At 40.8% G+C, this 12,888-nt stretch overlaps 1 protein-coding gene across 2 annotated transcripts; it reads right to left on the bottom strand.

The window, feature by feature from the left end:
• Positions 1-802: 802 nt before the first annotated feature.
• LOC112067751 (tropomyosin alpha-1 chain) lies at positions 803-12,619 on the bottom strand. Of its 2 annotated transcripts, XM_024145109.2 has the most exons (10): positions 12,414-12,619; positions 11,706-11,831; positions 9,279-9,412; positions 8,258-8,375; positions 5,227-5,297; positions 4,970-5,045; positions 4,697-4,759; positions 4,399-4,468; positions 2,410-2,488; positions 1,683-1,928 (listed from the first exon to the last, which is right to left on the bottom strand). In XM_024145109.2, exons 1-10 carry the CDS (start codon positions 12,525-12,527, stop codon positions 1,925-1,927), a joined length of 855 nt encoding a protein of 284 aa, XP_024000877.1. In that variant the 5' UTR covers positions 12,528-12,619; the 3' UTR covers positions 1,683-1,924. The 2 variants fall into 2 exon arrangements, with proteins under 2 accessions (XP_070298314.1, XP_024000877.1); XM_070442213.1 differs by lacking the exons at positions 1,683-1,928; positions 2,410-2,488 and adding an exon at positions 803-900.
• Positions 12,620-12,888: the final 269 nt, after the last annotated feature.

Here is a 12,888-nt window from a genome sequence, read left to right as displayed (position 1 = left end):
ATTGTGTTTGTTTTCTCAGCCCCTCTGAGAGCTGAGAAAACAGTCAAGCCCCAGAGATCTCCACAAAGAGGGCACGGAGGACCACTCCATGGCAACGACAGGTGAGTGTTGGTGTGATCATGGTGTAATGTTGGACCAGGTCACAGCAGGTGAGCGGTGCAGTCTTGTGTGATAATGGACCATGTTGTTGCATGTTATTGAGGTCCATGAGTCTCTGATCCAACATTTGATCCAACAGTTCTCATCATTAGCCTGACAGAGTTTGTCTGTCAATATACAGTACCATTAAACATGTTAAATTCATCACTATGTGTGCAACATAAAAATGAAGCCTGCAGACTATTTATAATTTTTGACCACAATGAAAATGACTTAACCAAGCGTTTCACAGACCCAATAATATTGAATGAAGATTGTTATAGTTAAAACTTTAAAAGGTGGTCCCTGTGTATATCCTTAGTCAACCACAGTCAGTAGATATTGTTATAATGCACACTCATATCAAGCCTTATCATACATTGTGGGTCAGTTTCACAGACCCAGATTATGCCCAGAATTACTCCTGTACAATGGACAATCTTTCAGTCATAGACTTATAGACAGTGATCCAGTTTATGTTATCTAAATCGAATTGCTGTTCATGAAATAACAATTCCAGATGTTGGTTAACTAAACAAAAATAGGCCTGCGCTTAAATCCATCTGTGAGTCTGTGAAACCTGCCCTCTTTACCTGCAATGTGAACATGCATTTCATTTCTCTGATGCTCCGCATTTTTCCTTCTAATTTGAGCACAGTGCTAATTTCACAACACATCCAGTAATAGTTTAATCCTGATTTAACACCACTCTCAGTTCATTGGAAAGAAGACGATTTTTCTCAAGCTGCCGGTACAGAGGGTCTTTGCAGTCAGAAAGCAGGTTAAGAGAAAATAGAGAGAACAAAGTGTGTTAGTACAGAAAGATAGAGTCTTGTGTCATGCTACAACATCACACACAACAAATACCATTGTTTTCTACCCTCTGCCTAAATGATCACATCTATCTGCAAACAAAGAAATGGCTCCCTCACCTCAATGTGGAGATGGTGTGACTGTGAAATGACTGAATTATATGTTWACAAAATATCCCCAATGTTACACAAGTCACTATTATCTTTTGGCTTTGAACATGAAGCAAAGTGTGACCGTCGGGAATGCTGAAACAGGTACATTCTCAGTTTCTGATCAATCCATGTAATTGAACTCGTCTGGTTAAAGAAGTTGAAACCATGCCTGAGGTTGGTAGAGAGGTCATGGCCGCAGCCCTCTGCACTTACACAATCCACTACCTGAGTGGGGTCAAATCCCTGTCCCACCGCACCTCTACACAATATTTTTTATCTATCTCTCTCCCTCTAAATTTCTTGCCTATCCCTGTAAATAAACACTTTATACTTTTTTTAAAGAATAAGCTCTGTGGATGTGCTTTTGTCCAAATGTAAGCACATGTTTTGTTAATACTACTACCATAGTACCATAATGCCAACCAAAATCAAATCAAAAACAAAAAACATATGTTTGGGAAGAGGAGCTTTCGGTTTTAATTCAAAGCTGCTCAGTAATAAATTAAACAGAGAAACATTTAAAGACAGGAAATGAAATGAAGGAAATTAAGAACTACAGATTTGAAGGGTAAGGATGGCTGACATGGATGGATGTAAAGTTTATTTTACAGAAAGCAAAATGAGTCAGGGTTCTGTACAAAAGGTGGTCTATAGGATGGCAGCAGCAGCAGAGGCCCAATGTGCGGTGGTGCTGTGGTAAAGAAGAGACGTGGAGACATAGGGGACAGGATGTTGGGCGATACTGCCACATAGTTGTAGTAGAGAGAGGCCTCTCAACCAGCGGGTGGCATCTGTGATGGTTGTGAGATGATGTAAACAATTTAACTGGAAAAGAATGAGAGGAAAAACAGAACGTGTTGGAGGGACAAATCGTAGAAAGGCACGTGACTGATATGACATGCAGGATGGAAACAACAGCACACAGAACAGAAAGCAGAGCCAGGTACTCAAAAAGGGTTGAGAGGTACACTATTCTGGAAGTTCAATTTAGATGTTTCTAAAAGCATGTAAAAACTGATTGTACAACTTTAATTGTACAATGCATGTTAGATTATATATAGTTTTCTCAGCCTAACAAAAAAGCCACTAGTTAACTACAAAAGGCAAAAGCTATTTTCTGTTGCATGGCAGAAGCTTAAAGTGAGTCAGATTAGTAGGCACTGAAACTAAAATGTGAGTGGAAAAATCCAAACAGATGAAACACACAGACATATATGCCACTAGAGGGAGTATACAGTAGAAAACATTGTGAGTGGGTGGGACCTATGCACAACGCACAAGCAGACACAAGCAGATGATAGATTACATGGAGGTCATGTCGTTGAGGGCGTGGTCCAGCTCCTCGCTGATGGCCTTGTACTTCAGCTTCTGTGCATACAACTCATCTATTATGGGTGGAGTGGAGGAGGAGGAGAGGAGTGGTGGAGGAGATTACATTGATGGGGTGATAATGAAGGAGGGTGGGGACAGCAACAGAGATGATAGACAGAGCAAAGAAAGGAGGGGAAAAGGTAGGAAAAAACAAAGGATTGTCAGAGAACTGAACGAAATAAAATAGAATGTCAAACCGAAAAAGAATAAGGGAGCAATAGGATGTGCACAGGCCACTAATGCCCTGTTAGATTGTTTAGACCAATCAGGAAACGACTAACTGAAACCCTGATGAAGGCAGCTTGCTGTCGAAATGTTTGTATCTATTTAATACATATTACATCGGAGTGGTATAGTGTGTAGCTGCTTTCTTTTCCAAAAGGAAATTACATGGTCTCCAACCAAATTATATAGAGCTCCATTGTGAATGCTTTGTAATTCCACAGCATCACAGTCACACCAACAGTGTTTGTTAGGCTAGTGCAGGCCAGGGAAAGAAATGTCTCATGCTGCCATAATGTCAGCTGTGGCACTGGCTTAGTCTGCCGAGCACAGAACTGACTGTGTAGAATGTAGATCCAGTATCTGATGACACCACAGAGGAGGTGATGAAAGGTTAGACTTGACAATATTTGCACATTACTCTTTTTAAAATTCTTCAAGCTCTGTCAAGTTGGTTGTTGATCATTGCTAGACAGCCATTTTCAAGTCTTGCCATAGATTTTCAAACCAAAACTGTAACCAGGCCACTCAGGAACATTCAATGTCATCTTGGTAAGCAACTCTAGTGTATATTTGGCCTTGTGTTTCAGGTTATTGTCCTGCTGAAAGGTGAATTTGTCTCCCAGGTTTTCCTCTAGGATTTTGCCTTTGCTTAGCTCTATTTTGTTTATTTTTACCCTAAAAATCTCCCTAGTCCTTGCAGATGACAAGCATACCCATAACATGATGCAGCCACCACCACGCTTGCTCAGTGATGTGTTGTGTTGGATTTGCCCCAAACATAACACTTTGTATTCATGATATAGAGGTAATTTCTTTGCCACATTTTTTGTAGTTTTACTTTAGTGCCTTATTGAAAACAGGATGAATTTTTTGAATATTTTAATTCTGTACAGGCATCCTTCTTTTCACTCTGTCCTTTAGGTTAGTATTGTGAAGTAACTACAATGTTGTTGATTCATCCTCAGTTTTCTCCCATCATAGCCATTAAACCCTCACTGTTTTAATGTCACCATTGGTCTCATGGTGAAATCCCTGAGCGGTTTCCTTTCTTTCCGGCAACTGAGTTAGGAAGGACGCCTGTATCTTTGTAGTCACTGGGTATATTGATACACCATCCAAAGTGTAATTAATAACTTCACCATGCTCAAAGGGTTATTCAATGCGTGAGTTTTTAGTTTTTTTACCCATCTACCAATAGGTGCCCTTCTTTGCAAGAAATTGGAAAACCTCCCTGGTCTTTGTGGTTGAATCTGTGTTTGATATTCACTGCTCGACTGAGGGAACTTACAGATCATTTTATGTGTGGAGTACAGAGATGAATGAGGTAGTCATTCAGAAATAATTTTAAACACTATTATTGCACACAGAGTGTGCCCATGTGCCCATTTACTCCTGAACTTATTTAGGCTTGTCATAACAAAGGGGTTGAATACTTATTGACTCAAGACATTTCAACGTATCATTTTTTATTAATTTGTAAACATTTCTAAAAACATAATTCCTCTGATATTATGGGATATTGTGTGTAAGCCAGTGACAAAATGTAATCAATTTTAAATTCAGGCTGTAACACAATACAACGGAGGGTGAATACTTTCTGAAGGCACTGCATATGTCCTGTTTTACTATACAACTTACCTCAGATTTTCACATAGAAAATGCTTCACAATATATGAACTGAAAGGAAAAAGGTCCATACCCTCCAGATCATCAATGGTCTTCTCAAGCTTGGCCACGGACCTCTCAGCGAACTCAGCACGGGTCTCAGCCTGTGGCACAAGAGGCAGACAAGATGTGATGAGTGTCTCCCATCCTCATCACACCAAAACATGTTTCAACATAGATATATAATGCAATGTCCAGTGTTCTCCACCCTTTCTATGGTCCCACTTTACAGAACATCTAGTGGCTAACATGCTAACGCTAATGTCCAACTTTAGCTAATGGTAAAGTGAATGTAAACAGGGACTAATTTGCTAACACTAAAGGGAACTCACCTCCTTTAGCTTGTCGGTGAGAACCTTGATCTCCTCCTCGTACTTGTCCTCCTTCTGTGAGTACTGTAGTGACATAGTGGAGCGCAGGTCAGAAAGTCATCATCACAGCACTACCGACATGAACTGGTTCAAGGGATAACAGGCAGAAATGAGTGGGCCTACTCAATAGAGTTACCTCCCTTTATCTCTATGGCTATACTAGCAGGCAATGGGGATATAACCCCTGACTGCAACGACCTGAGAAGACATACATTTGTCTAAACAGACACCTACCTTCTCTGCCTGAGCCTCAAGAGACTTCAGGTTGTTTGTGACTGTCTTCAACTCTTCCTCAAGCTCAGCGCATTTGCTGGTGTTTTAGGTATGGTTGAAGGAGCAGAGGAGGAGAAGGAACGAATGRAATAGGAYGACCGACYGGGGAAAGAAACAAGAGTTATAACAGGGCAATAAGRACACAATAAGAGTAACAGCAGGTTGTCTCCAAAGCAGTAAATTGTGRTGTATTTTGTGGTTGGTTRCAAAGTTTTTACCCTTCAGAGAGCTCAGCGCGCTCCTCTGTACGTTCCAGATCACTCTCAATGATGACCAGCTTACGGGCGACCTGTTTTCACCCATAATAGGACAACACATCACTATAGCACATTGGTGCACCAAGCAATCAATATGTTATATGTTTAGTTTCATGTACAGGTCTATATGCTGTCTGTTTCCCACACGCGCACACACATACACACGAGGACCTCAGAAGTACAGTGCCTTCGGGAAGTATTCAGACCCCTTCAATTTTTCAAGGACATTCTGAGACTTGTCCCAAAGCCACTTCTGCGTTGTCTTGGCTGTATGCGTAGGGTCGTTGTCCTGTTGGAAGGTGAACCTTCGCCCCAGTCTTTGTTCCTGAGCACTCTGGAACAGGTTTTCATCAAGTATCTCTCTGTACTTTGCTCTGTTCATCTTTCCCTTGATCCTGACTAGTCTCCCAGTCCCTGCCGCTGAAAAACATCCCCACAACATGATGCTGCCACCACCATGCTTCACCGTAGGGATGGTGCCAGGTTTCCTCTAGAGGTCGACCGGTTAATCGGGCCGATTTCAAGTTTTCATAACAATCGGAAATCGGTATTTTTGGGCGCCGATTTGCCGTTTTGTTTTTTTTACACCTTTATTTAATCTTTATTTAACTAGGCAAGTCAGTTAAGAACACATTCTTATTTTCAATGACGGCCAGATTTTTAACCTTGTCAGCTCGGGGGATCCAATCTTGCAACCTTACAGTTAACTAGTCCAATGCTCTAACACCTGATTACATTGCACTCCACGAGGAGCCTGCCTGTTAGCGAATGCAGTAAGCTAAGGTAAGTTGCTAGCTAGCATTAAACTTATCTTATAAAAAACAATCAATCAATGACTGTCATTGCTCCAATGTGTACTTAACCATAAACATCAATGCCTTTCTTAAAATCAATACACAAGTATATATTTTTAAACCTGCATATTTAGCTAAAAGAAATCCAGGTTAGCAGGCAATATTAACCAGGTCAAATTCTGTCATTTCTCTTGCGTTCATTGCACGCAGAGTCAGAGTATATGCAACAGTTTGGGCCGCCTGGCTCTTTGCGAACTAATTTGCCAGAATTTTACGTAATTATGACAACATTGAAGGTTGTGCAATGTAACAGGAATATTTAGACTCATGGATGCCACCCGTTAGATAAAATACGGAACGGAATAAACGTTTTGTTTTCGAGGTGATAGTTTCCGGATTAGTCAAAGGTATATGGTTTAGAGAGAAATAGTCGACGCGTTATAATTCCTGTAATAACTTGCGGCTGAATTTGAAAGGGGTTCCTTCGTTATTTTACCGTTCATGTCTTCCATAGAGAATGTCTTGATCTACTTCAAATAAGGTCTGTGTTTCGTGCAGGCTTAAACCGCCTCGACGTTTTGATACCCGTGTAAATCTCACTAGGACAAGGTAACATTTGTCAACATATTTTCATAAATCCACTCTACAATTTTTTTTATCTTCGCTTATATTTAGCCAATATTGATCAGAGTTACCTTGTCCTATGGATATCTACACAGTTATAAAATTGGCACGGTGATGTAAGCCTACACGAAACACAGACCTTATTTTAAGTGAATCTAAAAATATCCTATGGAATAAATGAAGGAACCGCTTTTCAGATTTTGCTAGGTGTCATGGGAATTATGACTCGCACTTTGGTTGTCAATTCTTACCATGCCCATTATTAAAATAGGATTTCCTGCATATAGAAATTTAAGTTTTTGTTTTCAACATTCATCACAGGTAACTTAAACTCTATTTTTATTCAAACAGTTGAGAGTATTTGTCTCCTAAGCAGACTCTTCAGTATCATTGTCACTTCAGAGCAGTGTGCGTGCGTGTGTATTTATGTATTATATTAAGTTAAAATAAAAGTGTTCATTGTTCATTCAGTATTGTTGCAATTGTCATTATTACAAAAATGTGTGTGTGTATGATATATATATATATAATATATATATATATTTTTTAAATAAATCGGCCGATTAATCGGTATCGGCTTTTCTGTCCTCCAATAATCGGTATCGGTATTGAAAAATCATAATCGGTCGACCTCTAGTTTCCTCCAGATGTGACACTTGGCATTCAGGCCAAAGAGTTCAATCTTGGATTCATCAGACCAGAGAATCTTGTTTCTCATGGTCTGAGTCTTTAGGTGCCTTTTGGCAACTCCAAGTGGGCTGCCATGTGCCTTTTACTGAGGAGTAGCTTCCGCCTTGCCACTCTACCATAAAGGCCTAATTGGTGGAGTGCTGCAGAGATGGTTGTCCTTCTGGAAGGTTCTCCCATCTCCACAGAGGAACTCTAGAGCTCTGTCGGAGTGACCATCGGGTTCTTGGTCACCTCCCTGACCAAGGCCCTTCTCCCCCGATTGCTCAGTTTTGCCGGGTGGCCAGCTCTAGGAAGAGCCTTGGTGGTTCCAAACTTCCTCCATTTAAGAATGATGGAGGCCACGGTGTTCTTGGGGACCTTCAATGCTGCAGACATTTTTTTGGTACCCTTCCCCAGATCTGTGCCTCGACACAATCCTGTCTCAGAGCTCTACAGACAATTCCTTCAACCTCATGGCTTGGTTTTTGCTCTGACATGCACTGTCAACTGTGGGACCTGTGGGACAAGGTGTGTGCCTTTCCAAATCATGTCCAATCAATTGAATTTACCACAGGTGACTCCAATCAAGTTGTAGAAACATCTGAAGGATGATCAACGGGAACAGGATGCACCTGAGTTCAATTTCGAGTCTCATAGGGTCTGGGTCTGAATACTTATGTACATAAGGTATTTCTGTAATAAATTGGAAAAAGATTATAAAAACCTGTTTTCGCTTTGTCATTGTGAGGTATTGTGTGTAGATTGATGAGAATGTATTTTTATTTAATCCATTTTAGAATAAGGCTGTAACGTAACAAAATGAGGAAAAAGTCAATGGGTCTGAATGCTTTCCGAAGGCACTGTATATAATAAAGTATCAGCCTAAGGAATGCTAGGAAACTCACCTCCTCGTATTTCCTGTCAGCCTCCTCAGCGATGTGCTTGGCCTCCTTCAGCTGGATCTCCTGCAGCTCCATCTTCTCCTCATCCTTCGATGCTCTGTTTTCGATCACCTTCATGCCTCTGGAGGATGGAATAAACGGGGGGAACATATGTCAGGGATAGGAGGACATTGCATGTTGTCTTGTTTTTTAAATAAATAAAATGTTGATAAACTAAAAGGAATAGGAGGACATTAATCTGCAGCCCAACAGTCCACACACTGTGGGGGCCATAACTACATTTGGCACTTGCCTATTGTAACACAATAAATCTGGTAGTGTGCTTATGCATATTTTACATGAACTCTTCTCAATAAGTGTGCTAGTTAAAGAGATTGAACATGATCTTAAGCACTTACAAATTTGTCACATATTGTACTTATTGGAATTCATAACATACTGTATCATATGAATTGCAGAATATTGTAAAAAAAAAATGCAGGATGTAACATATCATAAGAAATGGATGTCGTTGTACACAATTGCGCACAATTTTCGGGGCTCCATTTTGGCTCGGCTTGGCTTCTTCTAAAACTACTGTCTGAAATGATACAATACCTTTATAACGCATCCTTTACTGAACACTTTTAAGAGTGAAATGATAACATTATTACTGTGGTCWTGTGGATTGATGTCATCTATATGGGTTTGGTGTTGATGACTGGGTTTGAGACAGACTGACGGGTCTGATGATGGCTGTGTCTATACTCCTAGAAGAAATGGTTTCAATAGGGTTCTGCGGCTGTCCCCATAGGGGAGTACTTTTTGACTCCTGGTAAAACCCTTTTGGGTTCCATGTAGAGGCCTCTGTGGAAAGGGTTCTACTTGGAACCCAAAAGGGTTCTACCCGTAAACAAAAGTGGTTCTTCACAGGCTTCTCCTATGGTGACAGCCAAAATAACCATTTTTGGTTCTAGATAGCACCTTTTTGTCTAAGAGTGTAGTGTATGATACAGAGTCGGAGTCTCTGAGTGCTGCTGCTCACCTCTCACTCTCATCAGCAGCCTTCTCAGCCTCCTCCAGCTTGGTCAGAGCTGTGGCCAGACGCTCCTGAGCACGATCCAACTCCTCCTCAACCAGTTGGATACGTCTGTTCAGGGAAGCTACATCAGCCTCGGCCTAAGTGAGCACAACATGGAGAAACCACAATGTCAACCTGATGCACACTCAGACAGTCACACTTTCTTGCATAATACAGTATCTGGAGAGATGTGTAGTGGAGGAGGTTGGGGGTCACATTTGGACACCTCTGTGGGGAGCTTCTTAACACTATAGGGGATTAATGTTTAAATGTGTGAGAAAGGGATAAGGGCCCAGACCACACTGTATTTTATTTATTTATTTAACCTTCATTTAACTAGGCAAGTCAGTTAAGAACAAATTCTTATTTACAATGACGACCTACCCCAACCAAACCCTAACCCGGACGACGCTGGGCCAATTGTGCGCCGCCCTATGGGACTCCCAATCACGGCCGGTTGTGATACAGCCTGGAATGGAACCAGGGTCTGTAGTGACCCCTCTAACACTGAGATGCAGTGCCTTAGACCGCTGCACCACTCGGGAGCCCCTGTAATTTCATGCTAATCTCCAGCATTATATATAACATTCTATAGACAAGATTGTATAAAATATACATTTATATAGGCCTAATTGGTATGTTTGGAAAGGCAGTGACCAATATAAACATAATAAGCTGACAATTATGTAAATGTATGTAGCTACAGGAGGTGTAGGATGATAGTGTATGATSGACTGGAGCATGCTGAAACTGCAGCAGCCTAGGCTAATGTGTTTATTTTGGAGCRTTCCTGCCTGCCACGTTTTACCATTAAATCGATTCTCACTGTCCCATTTCTCCATCCTTTTAGCACATCACATGACAGACAAAATATAGATTTTTTAGTACCGTAAAATCATCTATATTCTGTCTATCGTTCTAGCCAGAGCCGTGTTGATCAGATTATACGTAATTACTGTCGTCCAGGCAGGCTGCAGACTAATTGTCTTAAATTATTAGCCAGGGTTTACGGATTCTCTCGCATCCCTCTCCAGACCCAGTTCCTTCTGCCGCCTCTCTGCCGACTCTTCTGCACCGTCAGCCTGCTCTTGTAATGCTTTAATTTTCCTTTTTAAGCTTCCAAACGACGTTAGCCCGGCCATTTGCTTGTTTACTGCCTATTTTCTATTGCCTACGCCTTTTTCTAACGGTTCTCGGACAGAAACGCGCAACGATGCCGGGATGAGAAAATCTGCTCACGTCTCTGTGTTTTTTTCCTACAGCTACTGGGGAGGCTGGGACTGCGCTAAATGACACCGGAAAGTAAACATTTCTATACAATGCGCAAAATTGCCTCAAAATATTCAGATAGATTTTGTTAGAGGTTTTTCTTTTTTTGTAATAGTGAGATAATATGATTATGTCATAATGAATTATTGGCCATTAGCCTATAATGGCACTCTGCTCAGAGCCCCCCCCTCACCCCCCAACAGGCTCATGTTAGTGTGTTGTGATTTGCGCATCATATCTGGGATATTCATTTATTATGGGGGGATTAAACCTATAATAAACGTTTTAAAATAAGCATTTAAAATGTATTTAAAGATATTAATTGTATTTAAAAATAAAAATAGATTACATAAGGACAAAAGTAACATGATTATCCCAATTCATAATAATGAATAGGCTACTTAGAGTATAAATATTTTTGGTACCATTTTTGTTTAATGTTTTTTTAATACTATAATTATATCATAATTTGGTGTTCTTTCTAAACTGAACACAATAAGATGCATGTTTCTATAAGAACAAAACGTTTAATTATTGGCGTCCCCTACAACATTCTCAATAAAAGGAGAAGTAAAAGTTTTAATTTGACGAGTGGAATATAATGTATGACACCTACAAATCTAAATTAAAGGTATTTAAAATATTCAAAAACTTCCACCAAACTTTTAACTGAAGTTCTAAACGGGCCCCCATTTTAACCCAACAGGTTGCGGGGTGCACAGGGTACACTGCCTACACCTGTCAGCTGTATCTTGGCCATATAAAACACAGCTAAATTTAACCCTCTGCTTGCATCTTCGAGGAGGGTGGCACACAACGCACATTTGTTAAGCCTACAGTTGGTCTACTCAGTCTTATTCAGTTTCAATGAACACATGTGGAATATTGCCCAAGGCAGGCCAATGGTCGAGCATAATGAAGATGCAGGTATTAACCATAAACGATTATGTAGGCTATTCCAAACTGAAACAATAAAATAATCTTAACGTATATGTATATGTATAATGACTAGGCCTAGAATGAAAAATGTTGAGGTTCAATGTTAGCAGACTGTTCGTGGTCCCCCTGAATCCACTCTAACACTTCGGAAAGGTTTATGCCACCGCACCTCTTCAAACTTACGTCTGTGGCTTTCTTCTCAGCGAGTTCAAGTTTCTCCTGGGCATCCTTAAGAGACTCAGAGTACTTGTCCAACTCATCCTCTGTTCCCTTCAGCTTCTTCTGCAGCGCTACCAGGTCATCCTCAAGCTGATAGTTGGTGGAGAATATCATCAGTCAATTGGGGTGTGCCATAAGCAGCGTGGACGCACAGCCAGAAACAGACAACAAAGGGAAGAAAACAAAAGCCAAGAGTCATGGAAAAAAGGCAAACACTTACAAATGCTTCATGATATCTTCTTTGTCTTTGGACAAGTATTTACATTTCATTTATTCAATCCACTCACAACACTAGAGTGGCATACTTTAATCAATAGACTACGCTATTCATGTTTTATGGTAAAAAATCTAACGCTGATCAAAGAATATTAGTTTATAGTAGGCTTAATCCTGCATAATGCAGTATAAATGAATCGGTCAAACAAGAAATATTATCAAAAAATTCCTGGAGTAAAATATTGTCACACCCCAAAAACAAATATATTTCTAATACGATTAAATACAACAATAAATACTGATCCTCATACGCATCCTCTGAGACTTCATTTAATCCATATCGAGAGAAAGAGAGAGAGAACGGTCCAAAACACTCCGTGCCCAAACATTTGACGCACAGTGCCAAAGGCACCCGTGCGAAATAAGACAGAACCCGATTTCTCTATGGATGCCAACCTGTTTGCTCTTGTCCTCCGCTGCCTTTTTGTCTCCCTCAGCTCCCTCAGCTCTGTCCAAGGCATTCTCCTTGTCTAGCTTAAGCATCTGCATCTTCTTCTTGATGGCGTCCATGACTGCTGTGTTGTTGGGGTGGCCTCACCAACTAACAAAAACCAAACTGAGTAAAACGCTGAGAAGCTCCGCGCGTCTGAACCACACTGAACGTGAAGCTGGAGTGCTCAAGCCGACTGTAGCTTGTCAAATATGTACTATAGCAGAGGAGTTACTGGATCCCCATGGATACCAAATACTTTTTGGGGAAACGACGGCAGCTGCTCTCTTCCGCGGGTCCTGCCTTTTTTATGGCTCTCCTCGGCGATTCGCTGATCCAATACATTTTACCGTTGATAAGACTATATATGGGTTATGGGCGAGAAAGTGGCACCCCCTCAAAGACGTCTGTTCCTTTTTCAAACACTGTTCTGAGACGTAG

This window comes from Salvelinus sp. IW2-2015, unplaced genomic scaffold, assembly GCF_002910315.2.
Source record: "Salvelinus sp. IW2-2015 unplaced genomic scaffold, ASM291031v2 Un_scaffold6776, whole genome shotgun sequence".
In the NCBI taxonomy this organism is placed as follows: Eukaryota; Metazoa; Chordata; class Actinopteri; order Salmoniformes; family Salmonidae; genus Salvelinus; species Salvelinus sp. IW2-2015.
The sequence above is the reverse complement of the archived record's forward strand: the minus strand, read 5'-3'. Positions and strand labels throughout refer to the sequence as shown.

Bases quoted from the DNA above. Each gene is read 5' to 3' on its own strand.
- LOC112067751 (XM_024145109.2), bottom strand. From the start codon at position 12,527: ATGGACGCCATCAAGAAGAAGATGCAGATGCTTAAGCTAGACAAGGAG. The intron at 8,376-9,278 runs GTGAGCAGCAGC...TCCATCCTCCAG, and splicing joins GCTGCTGATGAGAGTGAGAG to AGGCATGAAGGTGATCGAAA. The intron at 5,046-5,226 runs GTAAAAACTTTG...CTAAAACACCAG, and splicing joins CGCGCTGAGCTCTCTGAAGG to CAAATGCGCTGAGCTTGAGG.